This window comes from Mizuhopecten yessoensis, unplaced genomic scaffold (assembly GCF_002113885.1).
Source record: "Mizuhopecten yessoensis strain PY_sf001 unplaced genomic scaffold, ASM211388v2 scaffold2065, whole genome shotgun sequence".
Lineage (NCBI taxonomy): Eukaryota > Metazoa > Mollusca > Bivalvia > Pectinida > Pectinidae > Mizuhopecten > Mizuhopecten yessoensis.
The window spans coordinates 408212-436157 of NW_018404360.1; the positions used below are offsets into that span (position 1 = coordinate 408212).

Below are 27946 nucleotides of genomic sequence, written 5' to 3' on the forward strand. Positions count from 1 at the left end.
AATAAGTCCCACCATTCCTGATAACGCAGTTGTACAGTAATTGGGGTTATGTGTCGTGAAATGTACATGGCACCAGCAGAACTAAGTCCAAATCAATTCAGAAAAGGACGGACAACTTGAAATCATTAGAGATATTCCCCAGAAAAGAATTTTCAATTTCAAGAAAGTCGATCTGAAAGTGAGTACGTGAACGGTTCTGAACAAGTCGCAACATTTAAATGCCTCAAGATATACGTGGTCCGGTAAAGAGAAATTTCATACGTTATTTAATTAAATGCATATTTCAGTGTGATTTTGTTTTTATTTCAGGGACGCTCCCAATCTTGTGTACCTCTGAACCCAATATCACACAGACATGGGACCAGCCCTAAGACGTTTTCTTCTAACGTCTCGTTGGATTGCACCATCGTATCGTATTCATCAATCAATCAAACCTTAAGCTGATAACACATTCCTCCAGAACAACTACATTGAAATGCAATTAATGATTCTAGGCGGGCTTCACTTTCAGATACAATAATTTTGATATAAACACTGTTCTCGATTTCAATTTCATTCCGATTTCGTGGACTACGCAAAGAATTTTGAGTTTGACACACTTACTGCATACAAACACGAACTACAGGGATTGATTAAACATATGATATATCTGCACCAATCAAAGAATTGTATCTTAACATGGGACTTCATGAATTAGCAGATCACATTATTTTTGGCTCACCTGGTCTGAAGGTGCGGCTTGTTTTTCTTTTACGCCTTTGATAAACTAGTATGGTACTCAGCAGGTTTAAATTGAAAATACAATGCCAGGTGAGCTGTTTATGCTTCATGGCCTCTTGTATAAAGTGCTATTTCAGTAAAAAAATATATGATTTTAGCAATGTCCATTTCATCAACGTGGCGATACACGAAAATGCCTTCTATTATAACAATTTAGTAACTTCTTATGTCTTTAATATCTTCCCGTGTCGTATATACATATGTGCAGTGGTGGATTGATGGTTTCGAGGTTTTAACATCTGAATCTGTACTTGATAACTCTTGTTATTGTTGTAAGTTTGCAAGAGTGGAAATTCTGAAAACAAAATGGCTGCACACAAAGTATTTTAAAAAAGGCATTTGTAGTTGCTAATAATTGCCATGGTTTTTTTTTGGACTGGTGAATATTTTGTTCAATTGGAGTTAACTTAAGGAATGATTTTTATTTTTTCAACATTTATGAGGTCATAACAACAATGGGTTTATGGACATATTGAATGAATCGCGTTAGCGATTCATGTAAAATATGTCCAAAAACCCATTGTTGTTATGACCTCATAAATGTTGAAAAAATAAATATCATTCCTTATATTTACATTGACGAATCCTTTCAGTGGATCGATATAACAACGAATAAAACAAATAAACAGGGTTTGTTCCTGCTTATACACGGGTGCAACGCAGTGGCGAGAACAGTGTTTTTTCGCGGGGAAATGTGACACTATCGTGAGAGATCTTAGCAACCGTCAACAACAATAACACAACAAAATGTAGTTCCATATTCAATGTTTATTTGTAGCACAGGACACGTGAATACGTGGATATTTCACAAAGCACAGTTCAATAATATTTTAAGATGTAAGAATTAAGCATCTAGGTCGGTCGTTCCGAGTGAGTAGTTTTTGTAGTGTATTACTACGCAGTGTGATCAGGTTACTATCAGTTCCCACGTGCTGAGATTCTATGAACACCTGTGTTATGCATTTATGAATGTAATTTTTGTCAATGGGTCTAAGCATACAGAATGTAAATATATGACGATAACTTTTTTGAATATGAATAGTTTCAGATCGACAGGATATTTCAGTTCCGCTCTTAGTAGTTGTCAAAAGATTGACATACTTCTACTTCTTGTTGTGATTAAAATGTACATTTATATTGTGATAAATATAACGTTACTATGCAAGGAATAACGTGTATTCCGTGGTGATTTATTGAGGGAAAATAGTTTGAAATATGTCCATAATAATCCACTTATTATGACTACTAGTAATCAAAGTTAAACCTGAATGTTTGTATTTGTATATATGTGTACTTGTGTAATTTTGTATCATATGCAAATTGAGGACTATATATTCCTGAGGAGGTAACAACCGAAAATGACAAATTATGTGATGTTAATTGTACATAATATTTTATCTACTACAAATTTATTAGCGTTCGTGTCTCACAGAATATTTTATAAATTAAGATTTTACACGTATATTTTATTTTTGTATTAATTACAATATTGATTACATTTGATTGATGCACGTGTATTTGCTAAATTCCGTGCATGGTGAGAAATCCCTTTTTTATACATTTGTGCTTATAATTTTGTTTCTATGTTCAGAATTTTGTGGCATGCATTAATTTATCAGTTGATGTGTATATGTTTTTTAAAGGTTATTATCCATGTTTGGAGATGAAAATGGATGCCTTGAATTTTCTGATGAGAAGTCCCGATATGTTTCCTTAAATAGTGATGCCTTCTGTAGGAAACGTTAATATGTAACCAAAATCATGCCACCTTCGTTTTTAATTCCTTTACTTACTCGATATTTGGACCTACCAAATGTAAAAAAATATCTTTCTATGATGCATGTCATCCGGCTTCACATAATATTATAACACTGTTAAAGGGTCTTGATGACTCAAAGATGTTGTCAACTATTTGGAGTGCTATTTTGGGACGACATACACATTAACACTTATCATTATCAAAAAACATGTTTGAAATAATTACTGCTGATATTTATTTATACAGTTTGAATGGTATTTTTAAAACTGTTATGCCGGTTTAAAGCTTGCAGTGACATTCGTTTTTAAGTACTTATATCTTCATGGTTTATTTCATTGTAAACTATGTATCGTAGTGAAGGATCCCCGTACCATTGCAGAAAAGTGCTGATTTGAATAGCTTTATTAAATCATATCTGCAAAGCAACCCTTACCTTGCAAAATTTTCACGAAAAATAGAAATCAAATATACGATACAAAATAGCCAAAAAAAACACCCACCAACAACAGGTACCAGAGAGGAAAACATGAAAAGGGGCAGGGTAGGAATTAAGGTTTGAACCCTGGATCTTCAATCATCATACAATATCTGTAAGCAACAGATGGGATTGATAAGAGATAGTTCCCTGTCAAACCCCGACTTCAGTGATATCTAAACGAAATTAAGGGGGAGTTACTCTAGGTACATGTATGAAAAAGAAGTGAAAATCTCTTGGGTTTTATCTGTAGTGGGGCATGATTTAAAATTTTGATAGCAATAGCTCTGTTATTGATAAATATTCCAGCCAAATTGATGGAAAGTATTATTGAACAAATACTGTCACGCATGTAAATCAGAGAGCTTTTGATTTTGGAAATATATAAAAATTGCTTGATTTACACTACACTTGGAGATGTGTCGCAAATTAAATGTTCCACATCTTATTGTAGGACGCTGCTGATATAAACAGTAATGATTTTAGTTTTTCTCCTTTGATTGATGTAATGAGACATTCCCTCTAGTGTTGATACTAATACCAAAGTTAATGGACATTGGGCGAGTTTTATAGTGAAATCGTTGGTGTCGCGCTAATCAGACCCGTCTTCAGAAAACAGATGTTTTTCTATTTAGTTGTTTACAGATACACGTATTTCTAGAAGAAAACAACCAAATTATCTATGTACGTAATGATTAAAATCAATGAAACCAAACCGACACACCTACTGCAAATGCGTGTCATATTTTGACGATATACTTGTTTTCACTAAGAATTCCTTTTTTATTTCCAGACCTGAACACAATGTTTTTAAGTGAGAGTTTGATTTGTTTTCTATTTTATCAATGTTTTTTGATGAACGATGAGATTGACTGCTTTATTTTATTTTTAGTGACGCATTGCAATACTACATATCAGACTTATCGTTATTTATCGATGTGTCAGAAGGAACCATGATTTGTTTTCCTTTTTTCTAGAAATAGCAATAATACCTCCGATGGGTCGATGTGGCCGTTGTGATAATTTTTGAAGAAAAAAAGTTATATTTAATTTTATGTTTGAATGATAAAGGTATATGAGTTTATGCAAGTTAGGATGCTTTAATAACTGTAAGTGAATAAATAAAACAAATGATCCATGGTTTTAATTGCAGTGTTTGTTCTTTATTGATCTCCATAACTGTTTCAGTTTTGAAAGAAGAACTGAAACGGTCAAGTAAAACGGAAAATACAATTTACACACGAAGTTTATATGAAAAAAAATATATGGCAAAATATGAACAAAGACAAGTTTTACATAGACATCACTAAACAAGTACGAAGATATTAAGCAAAAGTATTTCGGAAGTATAAGCGTCTTCCGATTCGTCGATGACACCCCCCCAATGCAAATATAGGGGAAATCCATGGAATGTCACATCCTTAAAACGAGAACGCGGGTAGTGACAGCGACACTACAAGGCACACAATTGAGCCTAATCAAAATCATCGACTTTCATGTTTACCTATGAGATCATGGTGGCGACCATAACACTTGGTCTTCATCAACCTGCATCTCTCGAAACAATGTGTTGTAAATTTGTACGTCAACAGTCGACGTCTTTCGTGGGAGTCATAATGTTTGGAGCAAACTCTAAACACAGAGAAACAGGGGTGTTACCTAAGTTCACGAAATTGGCAAGCTTATTGTACTGGTTAGTAGTGAGATGTTTTGCCCGATGTCCGTGTTTCATGCACCACGTGTCTCGTCCGTCGTGGGTCCGTAAACAATTTACATTTTCGACTTCTTCTCCAAAACCCCTGAACCAATTTCAATGAAATTTTGCGGAAACCTTCCATGGCCAAAGGTCAACAAAAAGAGTGGTCGGTTTGGTCCCCAGCCCCCAGGGGCCTGAGGGGCGGGGCCAAAAAGGGTCAAATTGACTAAAATTTCAAAAATCTTGTTCTCAAGATGGTAGAATCAAATACTCTTCATAGATGGAAGGGTCTTAAGGTGCTTTCCCAAAATTGTGAATTTTATGACCCTGTGGTTTCAGGTTTCCCCCTGGGGAGGGGATAAACTTTACTATAGTTTATATAGGGAAATCACATTTTGGACCAACATTTGTTTAATTTCCATTGGAAGTAATTCAACTTAGGTTCGCATTATCAGTATTAGATATCAGTTTGATAGCATGCACATATGAGCCATGACTGACCCCCAGGGGCTGATGGGTGGGGCCAAAAAGGGTTGAATTGACTGAAATTCAAAAATCTTCTTCTCAAGACCCAGATATGGCAGAATCAAATACTCTTCATAGATGGAAGGGTTTTAAGGTGCTTTACCAAAATTGTGAATTTCATGACCCTTGGGTCTCAGGTTTCCCCCTGGGGAGGGGATAAACTTTACTATAGTTTATATAGGGAAATCACATTTTCGACCAACATTTGTTTAATTTCCATTGGAAGTAATTCAATTTATGTTAGCATTATCAGTATTGGATAGCAGTTTGATGGTATGCACATATCAGCCCGGACTGACCCCCAGGGGCTGATGGGTGGGGCCAAAAAGTGTTGAATTGACTGAAATTTCTAAAATCTTCTTCTCAAAGACCCAGATATGGTAGAATCAAACACTCTTCATAGATGGAAGGGTCTTAAGGTTTATGACCCTAATTAAGGTCTCATGTTTACCCCCGGGGAAGGAGGGGGGGGGGGCAACATTTATTATGGTTTATAATGACAAATGATACTTTGAATATTACATGTTAATATCTTGATTGGAGTTATAACCCTGAGTTGACAGTTTGATACTACGAAAATTTTGAGCCAGCCCTACCCCCAAGGGCTGTAGGGTGGGGCCCAAAGGAGACAGTGTGCTAAAGTTTCTTCATTTTCCTTGTTTAGAATCAGAGGTGCTAGTTTCAAATACTTTTTAGTCTTAAATCTGTATGCTAGATATTCAATAAGATGGTTTTATTGTTTTTTGTCACTTTGAATAATATTTCTGTTCATGTTAAAAACAAAATCAACTCTCTGTATAAATATATCAGGTGAGCGTTAAGGCCCATGGGTCTCTGGTTTTATTCCTTAACACGTGTCAATATTGTTTTTAAGTTAATAAAGTTAAAACAGCATTTAAAAAATACAGAAAGAACAGTTAAACATTACTGTTTATTTATTTCTTAGATACAAAATCAGTACGTTGACCGTTTACTTCAACATCACTTAATGACGGATACCACTGCACAATATATCTAATAGCATTACTCCACAACAGATCAAGTCGCTAAGTGTGACTAGCTTTTGTCTACTTTCAAATAACAGTTTATTAGCACTCGTTTGACATTGGTAAAATTACCAATCTATTAACAGGGAAACACGGATAACACACGGCAGTTTCCTATCTCAAAACCACATGTTGCATCAGTTGAGCAATGCGGCCTACTAACATATGTACTATGTGATATTATTATTATCTCATTTACTAGCTTCATTTCAATATGAAACAAAAGATACATTTTATTTAAATGTTAAGCATTTCTCGATACACATAAAAATCCATTATCTGGATGTGTGATGGTCGAATATACAAAATTATGAAACAACTCTGTAAAACGGATACATTTATTTTCCTAAAACAAATGCGGTCTACTGACATACACAGTGTACGATGTGATATTATTGTTAACTAATATACTGGTTTCATATGAAACAAAAGTATTGAGGGATACATTGTATTTAAATATTAAGCGATTCTCGATACACAAAAAAAAACATTATCCGGATTTGTGATGTTTATGAATATTTGTATGAGACATTTATTTCCTAAAAAAAACGATCTATTTTATTTCCATGCGCTTAACTAAAACATATATATCGTGTCAATGGTAGATTATATCTTTGTGGTACAACCATCCTGAAATTGGCCTCCAACTATTCGTAAACTTTCCTGGTACGTGTACATGTGCTACGTCGTAAAATTGATTTTGTCATCGATGGGCAATTTCTTCTCGGATGACTCCACCTGAAATTAAAAGGAAATATAGAAAAGAAAAAATGCAACTGCATTTATCTTTGATAGATTGAGGCTTATGTACATAAGCAAGGTTTAAATGGACAAATAATGTTTCTATTAATACTAGTCAAGCCTCGATGGACTAGTCTGCAACATTAACCTAAACATTGTGTATATATATGTATGTCAGTGACAATCATGATCAGTAGGTTTTTCATATACCTAGGAACATCGACCGTATACATAACCAGGGCCTGAGCGGTCTATGATGAGAGTGACCGGTCACGTGTTAGCTAATCGCTGTCTGATTGGCTTAGAGAATTCTTGATAGCTTGCTGGTCACTTTTTCCCCAGCGTCCGGAGCTAAATGACCAATCTCATAAGTTTTATATGTCGGGTTTAATTCTTGCACTACAATATACACCGATACGTATAACTACAGTCATACTTATGTATAAGTGATCGAAGAAGTGCTTGACGTTTCAAACAGTGTTTTCAGACACCAGGCTTAACGATGCAGACGTGAGAAGATGAGAATTGGATTTTAACATTTTCAAACTTTCGAACAATGGCGAGTCGAAGGCCAAAATCAAAATCTAGGAATGTGCCATGGGATTCTTCCAATCCAGCCAATTGGACAACTTCTCAACTACGAGACGAACTAATTAAGATAGGGATAACCCCTCCTTCAGCTGGAATTACGAAAACGGGTTTGAAAACTCTGTACTCCGAGAACGTGGGACGCCCTGCGCGCGAGACAATAGTACAAAACATCGGGCCAAATAATGGGGGAAAATTCGACGAGAGGTGTTTCTGTCGTGAATGATACAAGCGTGAGCGACATTCCGGATCAAAATGGCACAGACGAACTTCGTGTTGCAAACGCAAACTGAAATTACGAAGAGTTACTTCGGGACGCGGAGGTTTTGTCTACGCCGCGTAGAGATGGTAGTGATTTGGCCGTTGCAGTTCAAGCGCGTAGTAATCTGATGGAAGTCCCGCAGAATCAGTCCAACATGGCGGCGCCCAGTGTCATCGAAGGAATGCTGGCATCCATGCAAACGATGCAACAGACCATGCTTGGACTTCAACAGACCGTCCTCACGCTGATAAGTGGCAAAGACGGACATACAGCGGACACGCCTAGCCCACCCACAAACCAGGAATACACCCTGACGACGGCGTACGAGTCCCTGATGCAGGACCGAACGAATCACGTCGCTACAGATGGGTGCTTTTCTATCAATTCCGAGGGATATCATCTGAGAGTATCCCCCACATTGACATCGTGTCAGACAGTTACAAAAAGAAAATTTTAGAAGGGAAATATGTGAATCTGGCCGCACTACTCATCATTAAATACGAGACAGACCGTCCTGAGGACCGTCAGAAAGGTGTGAACATTAACCTTTTCAAGGAATCCGAGGATCCTCGTCTGCATAAATCCCTGACAATATCTGAATTCAAAACAGTTTTCGGGAAGCTCAAAAGGGTTATGTGTACAAAGTTTCCCGAGCGCCGAAACGAGCTCGACATGTATGAAGCCAATATCATAGAGATTTCCAACGTCTATGGGCAACGTTTCTACGACTATCATTGCCAGTTTGCCATGAAGGCAGCTGCCGCCCTCAGAGACAACAACCAAAAAGTTCGTTGGGAACTGAAGGACCAAGGTCTCCTAAGTATGGTTGTAGGCAACACTAGAGTTAACACTTGTCAATTGTGTGGATTAACTTCCCACTCTACTCATTTCTGCCCACGACAGAGGGAGAAGTACAGCCATTGCCAGCACAACAACAGTTATTCATCACCCTATGCTAAGAACACAAAAGGGGACAAGGAAACAGATAGACTTGGACGCCCCAAAGTTAAGGTCAATGGAGCTGAAGTTTGTAACAACTTTAATGAAGGCGTGTGCCAATACGGATCCAGTTGCATATTTACTCACATCTGTTTGAAATGCAAAGCGACTAGCCACGGGGCTAAATCCTGTAGGAAAACTGGAAAAAATCAAGCAGAGAGCAATAATCAATGACTCAAAGTTCAAGCTACCACACCCATCAACGTCAACAGACTCCGGTATGAGCTCAAAGGCCATACAGACAGAAAATTTGTGAATTATTTGTGTGATGGGCTTACTTACGGTTTTGACACTATGATCACCGATAACTCTCTACCAAATAAGGAATGTAGAAATCTTCAGTCAGCCTTGAAAGATCAACAAACTGTGACAACCTTAATTAACAGTGAAGTGGCAAAAGGATTTCTACAGGGTCCTTATGACAAGCTCCCTTTCTCAACCTACAGAGTGAGTCCCATAGGTGTGGCTTATGGTAAATACTCGGGGAAAGCCCGTCTCATAGTGGACTTATCTTCACCTCATGATGACGAGGAACACCCCAGCATCAACGACCTGATTGATAAAGATAGTTGTTCTCTCTCATACGTACGTATAGATGACGCTGTTAAATTGATTCAACTATTAGGTAAAGACACAACTTTGTGCAAAACTGACATATCTGATACATTTAAGCTGTTACCTATACACCCATCACAATGGCATCTGTATGGGATATGTTGTCTGAACAAATATTACTGTTACACACGCTTGGCTTTTGGCTGTCGGTCAAGTCCGAAGATTTTTGACAACCTTTCATGCGCCATCTGTTGGATTGCACAGCACAACTATGGAATTGCACATATATTACATCTTTTGGATATTTCATCACTTTCGAAGAACCAGGAAAATGTGGGGATAGGAACATGACATTATTGTACCATATTTTCAATATCTTGAACATTCCTATGGCTCTTCATAAAACCTGTGGACCGGAGACAGAACTGGAGTATTTAGGTATTATCTTGGACTCGCATCACATGGAGGCCAGACTACCGGAAGACAAGTTAGAGAGGGACATAGAAATGTTGAAATCATTCCAAAATCAACGATCATGTACAAAAAGAGAATTATTGCAACTTTTGGGGCATTTGAATTTTGCTAGCAAAGTAGTGATTCCAGGAAAAAGTTTTGTATCTTATATTATCAGGTTGTCTACTACAGTGAAAGCCTTACATCATCATGTTAAAATAACTAAGGAGTGCAGGGAGGACATTAGGATGTGGCTAACTTTTCTGCAACGTTGGAATGGCTCAACTATCTTCTATAACCCACAAGTCATAATATCTGAGGACATTCAATTGTACACAGATGCGTCAGGCACCCTGGGTTTTGGAGGGTACATGCAGGGAGAGTGGTTCGCACAGGCTTGGCCAGAGATGTTCCATAAACATATACATAGTTTGAAAGACTTGTCTATAGCATTCAAGGAACTTTATCCTATAGTAGTAGCAGCATTGATATGGGGTCACAAATGGAGAGGCCTACGTATATTGTTCAGGTGTGACAATACAGCAACTGTAGCCATTCTCCAGAAAGGACGGTCCAAAGCGTCACATATTATGCCATTAATGAGACGTTTGACTATGTGTGCAGCTATTAACTCTTTTGTCGTGTATTCCAAGCATGTACCAGGCAAGCACAATGTAATCGCAGATTCATTGTCTCGTTTACAGATGGCAAGATTCCGAATGCTAGCTCCAGAGGCCAACGCCCTTCCGTGCCAAGTACCACAGCCTGTAGAGGTCTTCTGGGACTAGACTCCGTCGTAGAAGACCTATGGAAGACAGCCGTAGCTCCCAGCACTAGACAAGCTTATGAAACCGGGTTTAAAACATTCATCAGGTTCCTCCTGATGGCAGGTACTTGGGCCAACATAAATTTGACAGACATGCAAGTCACAGAAGAGATGCTTATATACTTTGTGGCTTACTGTTATAGTATCAATATGTCGTATGCTACTATTAAATTATACGTGTGTGGGATCAGGTTCACGTGTCTAAGACACAACATATCTTATCCTAGCAATGCTAACTTGAGTCGTATGCATGCAGTGCTAGGAGGTGTTAAACGTACTCGTACTAAGGTTAGCAGACCTCGGCACCCTATCACCTTTAACATACTCAAAGATACATGTGAATATCTACGGAGGAACTCAAATTCTTTTGAAGACTTGATGTTGGAGACGGCATGTATCGTGGCTTTCTTCGGCTTTCTGAGATGTGGTGAATTTACTGTGAAGAAAAAATTCGAACATAGTGTTCATTTGTGCATCAATGACATGACTATAGGGGATGAATGCGTAAGGTTACATCTAAAGAGCTCCAAAACCGACCCGTTTAGAGAGGGCGTAACCTTAAAATTATTCAAGACTGACAGTGTGATATGTCCATATGTTACTTGTTCCAAATATCTCTCAGTCAGGCAACGACAGACCCAGGCACCAGAGGATCCTTTGTTCGTTAACGTTACTGATAATGGTAATGCCTTAACACGGACAATCTTTATTGAGAATTCAGGCATGTACTTGAGTGCATTGGCATTAACTCTGACCTGTACAATGGTCATTCCTTTCCCATAGGAGCGGCAACTTCAGCTGCAGCAGCTCATATCGAAGACCATCTTATCAAAGTGTTAGGGAGATGGTCTTCTGATGCATACTGCAGATATATTAGAACACCACAATCCTGCATTAGAGATGCACAGAAAGCACTCACCCATACTTGATAGAACATTATAATTAACAGCTTTTTAACAGTAAATGTAACATAATTATAGCTTACATATAGTTTGACGTATTCATACGCCTATGCTGCTTTATCAAGTGCAGGTTGCATACATACATATGAGGTCAGCATGTGGCTGCTCATATATATATACTTATGAACGTTACATATACGTGATTGTTGGCACAACATTCAGACTGATACATACCAAAAAACGAGGTCAGCATTTGGCTGCTCGTTTAAGATATGACTTTTGATAGGGCTATACACCTGTGTACGTATACTATACAAGTATGAGGACAGCTTTTGACTGCTCATACTCTCGTAGATAATCTGACCTCTATAGAGAGTTATCACTATGTCTTGTATGTTATGCTTATAGATATGACGGCTACTTATAACAATGACTCGCGTATGATAACTATAAGTAACCTTTTTTTTATGTACATGTATATATTTGTTTTGATGTTGTTGTTGGGTCGTTGTTTTTTTTAAACCTAACATGCTTTCAGTAAGTACACTATGCTTTGTAAATACGTTAAGTACCTAGGTCAAAAAACTACTTCATATCTATTAGAAGCAATTTTGGGGCACTCAGTTACATTATTCACATAATACAACTAAGTTTTGGCCTTGTTTTCCCCAAAAATTGGATGATATATTTATTTCACTATATTACATAATATTGGGATACAACAACACAGGCTGGAGCAATGTATCCAAAGAGTTACAGCCAGTCTTAGTTGTCCCATTTAATGCTATAACTTTTATATAAGTTACCCCAACATCAGACTGGAGCAATGAAACCAAAGAGTTACAGCCAGTCAGACTGGAGCAATGACTGGAGACATATAGCCAAAGAGTTACAGCCAGTCTGGGTAAAACATAAGATTATATAAAGTTAAAACATATAAGACGCTATTCCTCTTCGGGTCTGGCCTGCAATGCACCCAAAAAGTAGATAAGGCGGAAACGGCTCCACCACTACCTATTACATCCCCGCACTCTATTTAGTGTAACAGCAAAGCCTGCACACATATAGAGAACCAGGTAATTGCCAGCTTAGTCGAGGAATAGCGTCGACACTCTTTACCGTCACTGAGTTTGCCCCAGAAATGCCAATTTTTTATGTTTTCAAATTGTATATCAATGTATTCTTTTGTATGATGGATATATCAATTATGTGTGATGTAGTTTGACTTTTCTATATACGTTATATATACAACAGTAATTAAATGTTGTACATTAACTACTTAGTTGTTATTTGTTCTATTTAAATCATGAGATATACACTTTCACAATACACAGGTTTTAGGCTAAATTGCCATGTCAGTGTCGGTGGGGTTTGAAATGAGGAAAAAAACGTTTTTAGAGAGTTGGGTATTGGGGGAGGCCCAGGAAAACCTTTCTGAATCCAACACCGAATAATGGATATACAGAGTCATCAGCACTGTGGTGGAATTGGATGATATCAAAAGTACTGCTACCTTCCTTATTTGATTAAGAAAAGAAAGTTACATCTTGAAGGATTGCTGGGAAAGTTCTGTAAAATGGAACAAAAGGCAGAAAATTCAGTTGAAAACCTCTCCTTTATACAGAATTTCTGTGGTATGGATAGCTGTGATAAGGATTTTGTTTGGCATTAAATTGAACTGATCAGCCTAATTAAGGGATGTAGTTCCTTAAAAAGGATTTTTTTCTGAATACGGGATGCATGGGGAATATTATGTATTGATAAATAATTGTTTCAAAGTGTGTATGTTAAAATTCTCATATTTTTTTTCCTCCCCTGGATAAACGAAGGCTGTTTGTAGGTTTATTTTCATTCAAAATTTTATCTGGGTTTTTGAAGGGTTTTCAAATTGCCATATGTATTATGCTTTTGTCTTATACTAAGACTCCACAAGGAACTTCTAGTATTCTATTTTTACATGGTGTGTATCCATACCTTACTTTAACCTCTGTCAGGTGGTCTTACCTAAGACATTGGAACTTGTATCGCAATGTTTATAGATATATTGAGATTCGAAATGAAATGATGAAGACATGACAACCGAATGCTAAGACTAAGAAACTTGGCCCGTATTCATTAAACTATTGTACTTCAGTTGCTCAAGCTTTCATCTTTAACCGTTTCACCACTGTAGACCATAATGGACCCCTCCATATCAATGCATGGTAGAGTCTACTAAAGTTACATAGGGGTGAAAGGGTCAAACCAAGTTTCTGGTTTACTTGCCGAGTTCTTAAGACAGAATGGTAGTCTAACAGTTAAGAAGTTTTGTGATACTGGGGTGTTGAGTACATTGTATTGCTAAGTATTTAGCTTGTAACTGCCTTAATAGTGCGAGTTTAGGGTTGTCTGGTTGGGTGTTGGAAATCTTGTGATAAATCCTACAGTCAGAAGATTCGGGCTGTTGTAAATCAACCTGTAGAGAATTTGGGATGATCGTCTGTAGATAAAATAACAAAAACCACTTAGGAAATATTTTCTAAAAGTTTTCATTTTGAAAATTAGTGTCGATGACTCATTAAGCTCACAATCTGAAAACAATGGATTTAAATATGAAGGAATGAATTGATGTCACAGAATGTCAAACTGTTGGTGTTTGCAATGAAGTGATGCAATAGTTAAACATCACATTTATCTCACAAACACGTTTTTGTTTAGATCGACAGATATTGTATAGCCATAGGGTTAACTTGTATTCATCTGCTTCAAAGAAATGATCCTCAAATGTCAAAAAATAAAACTAACGAATGTCATGTTTGCAGTCACCAGAGTAGATAACCGTCAACTGTAGGGTCCTATGTAGTGTACGATGTGAACATAGATCTAAAGCATTTTGAAGACATCAACCTTACAGGTCATTTTCATTCTCAAACTTTGTTCGGCTCTTTCCTAGGAAGCTACAAGCCAAATATTGAGATTATATACCTTTCAGTTCTTCAGAAGAAGTCGTTTGAAGTGTCTGACACATTTGACTCCTGTGACCTTGAAAGAAGGTCAAGGTCATTTTCATTCTCAAACTTTGTCAGGCTCTATCCAAGGAAGCCATCAATCAAAAATAAAGATTCTATACCTTTCAGTTCTTCAGAAGAAGTCGTTTGAAGTGTTTGACACATTTGACCCCTGTGACCTTGAAAGTAGGTCAAGGTCATTTTCATTCTCAAACTTTGTTGGGCTCTATCCCAGGAAGCCATCAGCCAAATATGAAGATTCTATACCAATTAGTTCTTTAGAAGAAGTCGTTTGAAGTTTTTGACATATTTGACCCCTGTGACCTTGAAAACAGGTCAAGGTCATTTTCGTTCTCAAAACTTTGTAGGGCTCCTACCAACAAAGCTTTCAGCCAAATATCATGACTCTAGGCCTGTCCGTTTTTCAGAAGAAGCTGTTTAAAGGAAAAGTTGACGGACGAGGACGGACGGACGGACAGACGGACGACGGACGGACGACGGACGACGCGCCACGGCATAAGCTCACTTGGCACTTCGTGCCAGGTGAGCTAAAAACTATAACCTTGAATTATTGGGGCTGAAGCTCTAGATCCGCCACTGTTGTACTAGAGACTTTGTTGTGGACGCTGTGTAGACTGGGTTAAATATCTAGATCCGCCACTGTTGTACTAGAGACTTTGTTGTGGACGCTGTGTAGACTGGGTTATATAGCTGGTAACATCCAGATGGTCCTCCAATGCTGACCGTTAGACGATCAACTATGGATTAGCGTTAGTTTTTGTTCCAGTGAAATGTCCTATAGTATGCTGGTGGATGAATGCGAGTATGAATACATGTGATCTACAAACAGTGAACTTGTCTTTGTCTCTTTATTCAACAGTATCAACAGTACATCTTTTATGTGATATCTAGAAATAATTTGTGTGAATTAAAATACACCAATACTGTCTTTAGGAAAAGACAAACAAATTTAGGTACTATACACCATTGATTGTGAAGACTCGCATACACTTGATCCAATTACATATGATCTGTTTTTATATACAAGAGGCCCATGGGCCTTAACGGTCACCTGAGTCCTACAGTATTAATTTTTGTTGTTGAAATATGAAGTGGAGAAAATGATGTCAATCATCCCTACCAAAATTTGAGAGAAAAAAAAGTTAAGTATAACTTTAAGTTATAAGTTTGTCAGGACAATGAGTTGATCATTCCTAGAACCAGTTTCAGTTAATTCGGCCTATTAGAACTTGATTTTAAGTTTTAAATAGGTTTTTTAGCTCACCTGGTCTGAAGGACCATGGTGTGCTTATGCCATACCGCAGCGTCCGTCGTCAGTCAACTTTACACTACTAGTTATGAACCACTGAGTGGATTTTAACAAAATTCAGTATGGAGCATCCTTGGGTGAAGAAGAACCAATTTTGTATAAATGGTTGGTCCGGCCCCCCAGGGGCCTGAGGGGCGGGGCCCAATAGGGGAAATATAGCAAATTATTCTCTACAATCCCTCTTCTGCTGTAGGAATCAAAGGATTTGATCCATATTTGGTGTAGAACATCCTTGGGTAAAGGGGAACCAATTTTGTATAAATGGTGGGTACGGCCGTCCCTAGGAACTGAGGGGCAGGGCTCAATAGGGGAAATAGAGGTAAAACCTTTAAAATCCTTCTGCCATAGGGATTAAGGGATTTTATCCTAATTTAGTCTGGAGCATCCTTGGGCCAAGGGGACTCAATTTTGTATATTGGTGGGTATGACCTCCCTTGGGGCATAGGGGTGGGGCTCTGTTTGAAGTTTGTTCTCGCTATATCTTAGGTACTGGATGTATCTTTCTGAAATTATGTACTTCTGACGGACGGACAGACGACGGACGGACGGACGACGGACGGACGGACGACGGACGGACAACGGACGCCGCGCCACGGCATAAACTGCTAAAAACTGGTCAATAAGGGGAAGTGTTTCACAGTGGAAATGATTTTCCTGTCGACACCTAACCTCTTGCGTTGAATCTGACTCCAGCATGTCATTGTAAAAGCAGTTGGCTGAAGACTCTCAAACACACCTTTTAAACAGGCATATGACTTAAAACCTGTATACATATTTAATGTATATTCATCAGTACTAAACCTCTCAATACAAAACCTTTGATTAATTTTTGCCTGCAGCCTAGCTTTAAGTGTTGCAATGTACTGTGTTGAGAGCTCCAGCTTCTCTGCATCCGACAGCGGAAGAGGGTCTGTCACATAGTCATGGTCCTGAATAGGAATAGGCTGATGAGTATCATCTCTATCTGCAGGAGCAGCATCAGTGTGCTTCATATGTTTATCTTGAAGTTGATGGTCTCTGCAAAGAATAATGTAAAATTTCACAATCCTGAAAATGGAAAGTTAAATAGCCGTAATCATAGCAGTGCATGATGTCAAGTTAAGTATTATAAAAACACAAAGAAAAATATTGATTGTAATGATGGTGTTGTATACATTTAACATTGAAGCGAAATGATACACCGAATATTCATGACTGATTAATGAAAACTACCAAAATCAAATTGGAATGTTGTTTAAACCTGCATACATAAAATATTATAAAATAGTAAAATTCTTCAATGGTTATATGATCAACATAAAAGAGAAAGAGTTTACAATTATTGAAAAGGGAAAGGTATACATGTTTGTATGAAGATTGGTAAGTTTGTTAAATTATGAAATTGTGCTGTTTTTCATCTTGTTCATAGTCAACTGCTAGTTTATAATGAGTCCTCTGGGACTCGAACCTAGCATCCAAAATCAATTGGATGGTACCAAATACAACACTCTGTTCATCCAAAATCAATTGGATGGTACCAAATACAACACTGTTTATCCAAAACCTATTGGATGGGACCAAATACAACACTGTTCATCCAAAATCAATTGGATGGTACCAAATACAACACTGTTCATCCAAAATCAATTAAATGGTACCAAATACAACACTGTTCATCCAAAATCAATTGGATGGTACCAAATACAACACTCTGTTCATGCAAAACCTATTGGATGGTACCAAATACAACACTCTGTTCATGCCAAACCTATTGGATGGTACCAAATACAACACTCTATTCATCCAAAACCAATTGGATGGTACCAAATACAACGCTGTTCATCCAAAACCAATTGGATGGTACCAAATACAACATTCTTTTCATCCAAAATCAATTGGATGGTACCAATTACAACATTCTGTTCATCCAAAATCTATTGGATGGTACCAAATACAACACTGTTCATCCAAAACCAATTGGATGGTACCAAATACAACACTGTTCATCCAAAATCAATTGGATGGTACCAAATACAACACTCTGTTCATGCAAAACCTATTGGATGGTACCAAATGCAACACTCTGTTCATGCAAAACGAATGAAAATCAACAAAACATCCAATGAAGTACAAGTTCATTTTTTTTTTTTATAATTTGGTTTATATTGATTAAATTTTCATTCAATCATGAAACTAAAGCTATTCATGTAGCATATATTAGTGTCATGTATAGCATATATATACACTGTTGACAGTCCCAAGGTCGTGTGTGTATGTTTGACTGATCAGGTCCTATTTAACCATGATGACTTAATTTTTCTGTCAGAGTTTTATAATGTCATTTGTGTGAGGATAAATTGTACACTGTCTGCTGTGCAAAATTGCATTGTCGATGCTATTGTCACATCATGACATGACAGAAATTTTACACAATGATATCCGTCTGGAGAATTTCTGATGCTAACTTTGCTAAAACAAATTGCATGACTTTGTTCATCCTCATCCTAAAGTGATGTATGGGAAACTTGATGAAGGACAGAACATGTTGCATGTGTGATGTATGGGAAGCTTGTATTGGTAAAGGACAGAACATGTTGCATGTGTGATGTATGGGAAGCTTGTATTGGTGAAGGACAGAACATGTTGCATGTGTGATGTATGGGAAGCTTGTATTGGTGAAGGACAGAACATGTTGCATGTGTGATGTATGGGAAGCTTGTAAAGGTGAAGACAGAAAATGTTGCATGTGTGATGTATGGGAAGCTTGTATTGGTGAAGGACAAAACATGTTGCATGTGTGCTGTATGGGAAGCTTGAATTAGTGAAGGACAGAACATGTTTCATGTGTGATGTATGGGGAGCTTGTATTGGTGAAGTACAGAACATGTTGCATCTGTGATGTATGGGAAGCTGGTATTGGTGAAGGACAGAACATGTTGCATGTGTGATGTATGGGAAGCTTGTATTGGTGAGGGACAGAACATGTTGCATGTGTGACGTATGGGAAACTTGTATTGGTGAAGGACAGAACATGTTGCATGTGTAATGTATGGGAAGCTTGTATTGGTGAAGGACAGAACATGTTGACAGATTCGCTTTAATCGAATACGCAACCCATATGGTATCAATCTCTTCATCCGTGGGTGATGGGCAGAACTATAGAGAAGATACAGTTGTTTGTCAGTCGGTTTCCTGTACAGATCTGTCACAAGCATCCCGTCGTCCTCCACTCTAACACTGTCCAGGAACTCTATCTCTCACTCACTGTATCGTAGGTCGATCTTGATGCTCCTGTGGATGTTGTTCTACAGTGAATATTAAATGTTTTTTCAAAAATAGTGACAATGAATTAAGATGACCGTGGGCACATCACCAAGAAATGTGATCTTGTTGAAAAATAAGTGAAGACCAAGTTTTTCTTAAAATGGAAGTGACCTTGAACACAGCCTAGCGAAATATATACTTGTTCATAGAAATGTCATACAAATACTTTCAAATTCATTTGCCATATCAATTATGTCCTTATCCGATTTTGAATAGATCCATGCAATAACGCATGTCATCTGCGATGCCATATTAAAATTTATTATATGTATGAACTTTTTTCGCAATCACATTGGTCGTATCCTATGCACGTGACCAGTCCTCAAAAAGTCATGTAGACTGGTTATCCGGTGAATATCGATTTCTAAATATAGCCTGTATGGAAATTCCCAGGAACCTGTGGTAGCGCATGCGCAGTTAGACTGGAACGCGATCTGTCAGACGACATTAGAAGATGGTTGCTGGCGAACGTTTTTCCTCCGTTACATCAGAAAATTACCAAAACTATTCGAGGATAAAGATGCTGTTAACGTAATCTAGACGATACCTTCGAAAGCTACAATGATGAACTGTTGTATTCAAACCTGGGTAAATTTTACACGGAGGCTCGCGTATAAAAATCAGAACCTTTAGTTTTGTTTTGTTTTATTTTATTGCTGAAGCATATAATAAAACAGTTACGGGCTTTTGTGCTGGTAAATATGATGTGATATGAACCTGAAAGAGTGATATTGACCTCGGCGAATATCACTCTTTCAGGTTCATATCACATCATATTCACCAGCACAAAAGTCCATAATTGTATAGTGTGGCATTTTATTACATCAGTATCCGATATTTTCAGGAAGAATGACAACTAAAACAAGAGGCCCAGAGTGCCTGTATCGCTCACCTGGAAATGGTATAATTGGGCCCCACCTCTCAGGCCTCGGGGGGGGGGGGGGGGGGNCAATCCATTTATACAAAATTGATTCCCCTTCCCAAAAGAATGCTATACTGTTCATCCCAACAGAAGAAAAAGGATATTAAAGCTATTCCTCTATATTCCTTATTGGGTCCACCTCTCTGCCCCCAGGGGGGTCAGGCCAACCGTTAAAGGGTGCTTCATACCAAATTTGGACAAAATCCTGTTGTTCCTACAAAAGAATATGGATTTTGAAAAAATTGCTCTATTTCCCCCATTATGCCCGCCTCTCTGCGCCCAAGGGGGCCACACCCACTGTTTATACAAAATTGAGTCCCCTTAGCCCAAGGATACTCCAGACTAAATTAGTATAAAATCCCTTAATCCCTACAATAGAAGAAGGATTTTAAAGGTTTTACCTCTATTTCCCCCTTTTTGACCCCACCCCTCTGTCCCCAGTGGTGCCACATCCACCGTTTATACAAAATTGAGTCCTTATGGACCAAGGATACTTCACACTAAATAAGGATAAAATCCCTTAATCACTACAGTAGAAGAAGGATTTCAAAGGTTTTACCTCTATTTCCCCAACCACCCCAACTTAAAGTCCTTCAGAGGAACCTGTTAAACGATTTAAACACATTTAACCTCTGTGACCTTGAAATTCCAACAAGGTCATTATGTTACTGGCCAAGTATCATCATTCTGAGGCTCAAGACTATTCAGAAGAAGTAAATTTAAATTGAACAAACTTCATAGCCCTTCATCCCAGAACGCAACTTGAATATCACCACCCTATACCTTTTGTGTATTGAGAAGATGACTTTTTAAGTTTTATGCACTATGGACCCGATGTGACCAGTGTGTCAAGGTCATTCACATGAACAAGCAAGCACTCTCGACGCTTTAGTTATTGAGAAGTCGTTTAAAGATTTCAACATATTTGACCTCTGTGTGTTCAAATTTGTTCAAATGAATGACCTTCACCCATATGCAAGGTGCATATTGTGGTTATTAACAAGAACTTGGTTTAAGATTTTAAACATATTTGACCCCTGTAACCTTGAATATAAGTCAAGGTCATTAATTTAAACAAACTTGGTAGCCCTTTTTCACAGCATGTAACTGGCCAAATATCATCACCTTGGGCAATTTGGTTATTCAGTAGTAGTTGTTTGAAGGATTTAAACATATTTGACCCCTGTGACCTTGATAATCGATGAAGGTCATTTATTTAAACAAACTTGGTACCCCTTCATCGCAGCATGAAGAAGTTGTTTCAAGGTTTTTAAGACAATTGACCCCTTTGACCATGAATATATGCAAAGGTCATCCATTTGAACAAACTTGGTAGTCCTTCATCTTAGTATGCTATTGGCCAGATATCAACATTCTAAGCCTTATGGTTATTCAGAAGAGGGACAGCATGGTTCAGATCCTAGAGACACAAGATAACAAGATGGACTGAGTATTGCTCAGATCTCAGAGACACAAGATCACAAGAGGAACAGTATTGCTCAGGTCCCAGACAAAAAATGAGAAGAGGGACAGTATTACTCAGGTCCCAGACACAAGATAACAAGATTGACAGTAGTAATCAGGTCCCAGAGACACAGGATAACAAGATGGACAGTATTGCTCAGGTCCCAGACACAAGATAGCAAGATTGACAGTAGTAATCAGGTCCCAGAGACACAGGATAACAAGATGGACAGTATTGCTCAGATCCCAGATACACAAGATAACAAGATTGACAGTATTGCTCAGAAACAAGATACAAGATAACAAGATGGACAGTACTGCTCAAGTCCCAAGCACAAGATAACAAGAGGGACACTATTACTCAGGCCCCAGACACAAGATAACAAGAGGGACAGTATTGCTCAGATCCTAGAGACAAGATAATAAGATGGACAGTATTACTAAGGTCCAAGACACAAGATAACAAGATGGACAGAATTGCTCAGATCCCAGACACAAGATAAGAAGAGGGACAGTATTGCTCAGGTTCCAGACACAAGATAACAAGATGGACAGTATTACTCAGGTCCCAGACACAGATAACAAGAGGGACAGTATTGCTCAGATACCAGGCACAAGATAACAAGAGGGACAGTATTGCTAAGATACCAGACACAAGATGACAAGAGGGACAGTATTACTCAGATCCCAGACACAAGATAACAAGAGGGACAGTATTGATCAGATCCCAGACACAAGTTGACAAGAGCAGTATAGCTCCGATCCCAGACACAAGATAACAAGACGGACAGTACTGCTCAGATCTCAGACACAAGATAACAAGAGGGACAGTATTGCTCAGGTCCCAGAGACACAAGATAACAAGAGGGACAGTATTGCTCTTGTCCCAGAGACGTAAGATAACAAGATGGACAGTATTGCTCAGGTCCCAGACACAAGATAACAAGAGGGAAAGTATTGCTCAGGTCCCAGACACAAGATAACAAGAGGGAAAGTATTGCTCAGGTCCCAGAGACACAAGATAACAAGATGGACAGTATTGCTCAGGTCCCAGACACAGATAACAAGAGGGACGGTATTGCTCAGATCCCAGACTCAAGATGACAAGAGGGACAGTATTGCTTAGGTCCCAGACACAGATAACAAGAGGGACAGTATTACTAAGGTCCTAGACACCAGATAACAAGATGAACAGAATTGCTCAGATCCCAGACACAGATAACAAGAGGGACAGAATTACTAAGGTCCTAGACACCAGATAACATGATGAACAGAATTGCTCAGATCCCAGACACAGATAACAAGTGGGACAGTATTACTAAGGTCCTAGACACCAGATAACATGATGAACAGAATTGCTCAGATCCCAGACACAAGTTGACAAGAGCAGTATAGCTCTGATCCCAGACACAAGATAACAGGATGGACAGTATCACTCAGGCCCCAGAAAACAAGAGGGACAGTATCACTCAGGCCCCAGACACAAGATAACAAGATGGACAGTATCACTCAGGTCCCAGACAACAAGAGGGACAGTATTGCTCCGATACCAGACACAAGATAACAAGAGGGACAGTATTGCTGAGATACCAGACACAAGATAACAAGATGGACAGAATTGCTCAGATCCAGGTCCCAAGCACCAGATAACAAGATGGACAGTATTGCGCAGATCTTAGAGACAGGATAACAAGATGGACAGTATGACTAAGGTCCAAGACACAAGATAACAAGATGGACAGTATCACTCAGGTCCCAGACACAGATAACAAGATAGACAGTATTGCTCAGAAACCAGACACAAGATAAAAAGAGGGACAGTATTGATCAGATCCCAGACACAAGATGACAACAGGGTTAGTATTGCTCAGAAACCAGACACAAGATAACAAGATCCCAGACACAAGATGACAAGAGGGTTAGTATTGCTCAGAAACCAGACACAAGATAAAAAGAGGGACAGTATCACTCAGGTCCCAGACCCAGATAACAAGAGGGACAGTATTGCTGAGATACCAGACACAAGATAACAAGATGGACAGTATCACTCAGGTCCCAGACCCAGATAACAAGAGGGACAGTATTGCTCAAATCTCAGACACAAGATGACAAGAGGGACAGACAAGAGGGACAGTATTGATCAGATCCCAGACACAAGATGACAAGAGGGTTAGTATTGCTCAGAAACCAGACACAAGATAAAAAGAGGGACAGTATTGATCAGATCCCAGACACAAGATGACAACAGGGTTAGTATTGCTCAGAAACCAGACACAAGATAACAAGATCCCAGACACAAGATGACAAGAGGGACAGTATCACTCAGGTCCCAGACACAGATAACAAGGGGGACAGTATTGATCAGGGCCCAGACACAAGATAACAATATGGACGGGATTGCTCAGCTCCCAGACACAAGATGACAAGAGGGACAGACAAGAGGGACAGTATTGATCAGATCCCAGACACAAGATGACAAGAGGGACAGTATTGCTCAGATACCAGACACAAGATAACAAGATGGACAGTATCACTCAGGTCCCAGACCCAGATAACAAGAGGGACAGTATTGCTTAGATACCAGCCACAAGATAACAAGAGGGACAGTATCCCTCAGGTCCCAGACAACAAGAGGGACAGTATTGCTCCGATACCAGACACAGGATAACAAGAGGGACAGTATTGCTCAGATACCAGACACAAGATAACAAGAGGGACAGGATTGCTCAGGTCCCAGACACAAGATGACAAGAGGGTTAGTATTGCTCAGAAACCAGACACAAGATAAAAAGAGGGACAGTATTGATCAGATCCCAGACACAAGATGACAAGAGGGACAGACAAGAGGGACAGTATTGATCAGATCCCAGACACAAGATGACAACAGGGTTAGTATTGCTCAGAAACCAGACACAAGATAACAAGAGGGACATTATTGCTAAGGTCCCAGAGACACAAGATAACAAGAGGGACAGGATTGCTCAGGTCCCAGATACAAGATAACAACATGGACAGTATTGCTCAGGTCCAAGGAACAAGATGACAAGAGGGACAGTATTGCCCAGATCCCAGATACACAAGATAACAAGATTGACAGTATTGCTCAGAAACAAGACACAAGATAACAAGATGGACGGTATTGCTAAAATCCCAGATACAAGATAACAAGAAGGACAGTATTGCTCAGATCCTAGAGACAAGATAACAAGATGGACAGTATTGCTCAGGTACCAGACACAAGATAACAAGAGGGACAGTCTTGCTCAGGTCCCAGATACAAGATAACAACATGGACAGTATTGCTCAGGTCCAAGGAACAAGATGACAAGAGGGACAGTATTGCCCAGATCCCAGACACAAGATAACAAGGGATACAAGATAACAAGAAGGACAGTATTGCTCAGGTCCAAGGAACAAGATGACAAGAGGGACAGTATTGCTCAGATACCAGACACAAGATAACAAGAGGGACATTATTGCTAAGGTCCCAGAGACACAAGATAACAAGATGGCCAGTATTCCTCAGGTCCCAAGCACAAGATAACAAGAGGGACAGTATTGCCCAGATCCCAGACACAAGATAAAAAGAGGGACAGTATCACTCAGGTCCCAGACCCAGATAACAAGAGGGACAGTATTGCTGAGATACCAGACACAAGATAACAAGAGGGACATTATTGCTAAGGTCCCAGAGACACAAGATAACAAGATGGACAGTATCACTCAGGTCCCAGACCCAGATAACAAGAGGGACAGTATTGCTGAGATACCAGACACAAGATAACAAGATGGACAGTATTGCTCAGGTACCAGACACAAGATAACAAGAGGGACATTATTGCTAAGGTCCCAGAGACACAAGATAACAAGAGGGACAGTATTGCCCAGATCCCAGACACAAAATAACAAGAGGGACTCTACTGCTCAGGTCCCAGACACAGATACCAAGAGGGACAGTATTGCTTAGATCCCAGCCACAAGATGACAAGAGGGACAGAATGACAGTATTGCTCAGATTCCAGACACAAGTTGACAAGAGCAGTATAGCTCTGATCCCAGACACAAGATAACAAGACGGACAGTACTGCTTAGGTCCCAGACACAGATCACAAGAGGGACAGTATTGCTCAGGTTCCAGACACAAGATAACAAGATGGACAGAATTGCTCAGATCCCAGACACAAATAACAAGAGGGACAGTATTGCTCAAATCTCAGACACAAGATGACAAGAGGGACAGTATTGCTCAGATACCAGACACAAGATAACAAGAGGGACAGTATTGCTCAGGTCCCAGACACAAGATAACAATATGGACGGTATTGCTCAGATCCCAGACACAAGATAACAAGGGGACAGTATTGCGCAGGTCCCAGAGACACAAGATTACAAGATGGAAAGTATTGCTCAGGTCCAAGGAACAAGATGACGGACAGTATTGCTCAGATCCCAGACACAAGATAACAAGAGGGACAGTATTGCTCAGGTCCCAGATACAAGATAACAACATAGACAGTATTGCTCAGGTCCAAGGAACAAGATGACAAGAGGGACAGTATTGCTTAGGTCCCAGACACAGATAAAAAGAGGGACAGTATTACTAAGTTCCTAGACACAAGATAACAAGAGAGACACTATTCCTCAGGTCCCAGATACAAGATAACAAGAAGGACAGGATTGCTCAGATCCTAGAGACAAGAAAACAAGATGGACAGTATCGCTCAGAACCCAGACACAAGATAACAGACATAAGATAACAAAAGAGACACTATTACTCAGGTCCCACACACAAGATAACAAGATGGACAGTATTGCTCAGGTCCCAGGCACAGAAAACAAGAGTGACAGTATTGCTCAGATTCCAGACACAAGTTGACATGAGCAGTATTGCTCAGGTCCCAGACATAAGATAACAAGAGAGACACTATTACTCAGGTCCCAGACACAAGATAACAAGATGGACAGTATTGCTCAGGTACCAGACACCAAATAACAAGATTTACAGTATTGCTCAGGTCCCAGACACAAGATAACAAGATGGACGGTATTGCTCAGATCCCAGACACAAGATAACAAGAGGGACATTATTGCTAAGGTCCCAGAGACACAAGATAACAAGATGGCCAGTATTGCTCAGGTCCCAAGCACAAGATAACAAGAGGGACAGTATTGCTCAGATCCTAGAGACAAGATAACAAGATGGACAGTATTACTAAGGTCCTAGACACAAGATACCAAGATGGACAGAATTGCTCAGATCCCAGACACAAATAACAAGAGGGACAGTATTGCTCAGATACCAGACACAAGATAACAAGATGGACAGTATTGCTCAGGTCCCAGGCACAGAAAAAAAGAGTGACAGTATTGCTCAGATTCTAGACACAAGTTGACAAGAGCAGTATAGCTCTGATCCCAGACACAAGATAACAAGACGGACAGTACTGCTTAGGTCCCAGACACAAATCACAAGAGGGACAGTATTGCTCAGGTCCCAGACACAGATAACAAGATAGACAGTATTGCTCAGAAACCAGACACAAGATAAAAAGAGGGACAGTATTGATCAGATCCCAGACACAAGATGACAAGAGGGACAGTATTGCTCAGATCTCAGACACAAGATAACAAGAGGGACAGTATTGCTCAGGTCCCAGAGACACAAGATAACAAGATGGACAGTATTGCTCAGGTCCCAGACACAGATAACAAGAGGGACAGTATTGCTCAGGTACCAGACACCAAATAACAAGATTTACAGTATTGCTCAGGTCCCAGACACAAGATAACAAGAGGGAAAGTATTGCTCAGGTCTCAGACACAAGATAACAAGAGGAAAAGTATTGCTCAGGTCCCAGAGACATAAGATAACAAGATGGACAGTATTGCTCAGGTCCCAGACACAGATAACAAGAGGGACAGTATTACTAAGGTCCTAGATACAATATAACAACATGGACAGTATTACTCAGGTCCAAGGAACAAGATAACAAAAGGGACAGTATTGCTCAGATCCCAGACACAGATAACAAGAGGGACAGTATTGCTCAGGTACCAGACACCAAATAACAAGATTTACAGTATTGCTCAGGTCCCAGACACAAGATAACAAGAGGGACAGTATTGCGCAGGTCCCAGAGACACAAGATTACAAGATGGACAGTATTGCTCAGGTCCCAGACACAGATAAAAAAATTGACAGTATTGCTCAGAAACCAGACACAAGATAACAAGATGGACGGTATTGCTCAGATCCCAGACACAAGATAACAAGGGGACAGTATTGCACAGGTCCCAGAGACACAAGATTACAAGATGGACAGTATTGCTCAG

At 39.2% G+C, this 27946-nt stretch overlaps 1 protein-coding gene and 1 long non-coding RNA gene across 3 annotated transcripts in view; one reads left to right on the top strand and one right to left on the bottom strand.

Annotated features, from left to right (window-relative positions):
• The window catches only part of LOC110444856 (probable phospholipid-transporting ATPase IF), a 114165-nt gene extending 112979 nt beyond the window's left edge, over positions 1–1186 (top strand). Inside the window, exon 32 of the mRNA XM_021489219.1 lies at positions 310–1186. Coding sequence (XP_021344894.1) covers positions 310–337 — 28 coding nt within the window. The 3' untranslated portion in view covers positions 338–1186. The remainder of the gene's footprint in view (positions 1–309) is intronic.
• Positions 1187–6031: 4845 nt separating this feature from the next.
• LOC110444883 overlaps positions 6032–27946 on the bottom strand; it is a 51265-nt gene continuing 29350 nt past the window's right edge. Inside the window, exons 4-6 of one of the 2 annotated variants that reach the window (XR_002462293.1) lie at positions 19018–19208; positions 16741–16941; positions 6032–7019 (exon numbers count right to left, since the gene is read on the bottom strand). This is a non-coding gene — a long non-coding RNA (uncharacterized LOC110444883). The remainder of the gene's footprint in view (positions 7020–16740; positions 16942–19017; positions 19209–27946) is intronic. The other variant, XR_002462292.1, reaches the window with a different exon arrangement.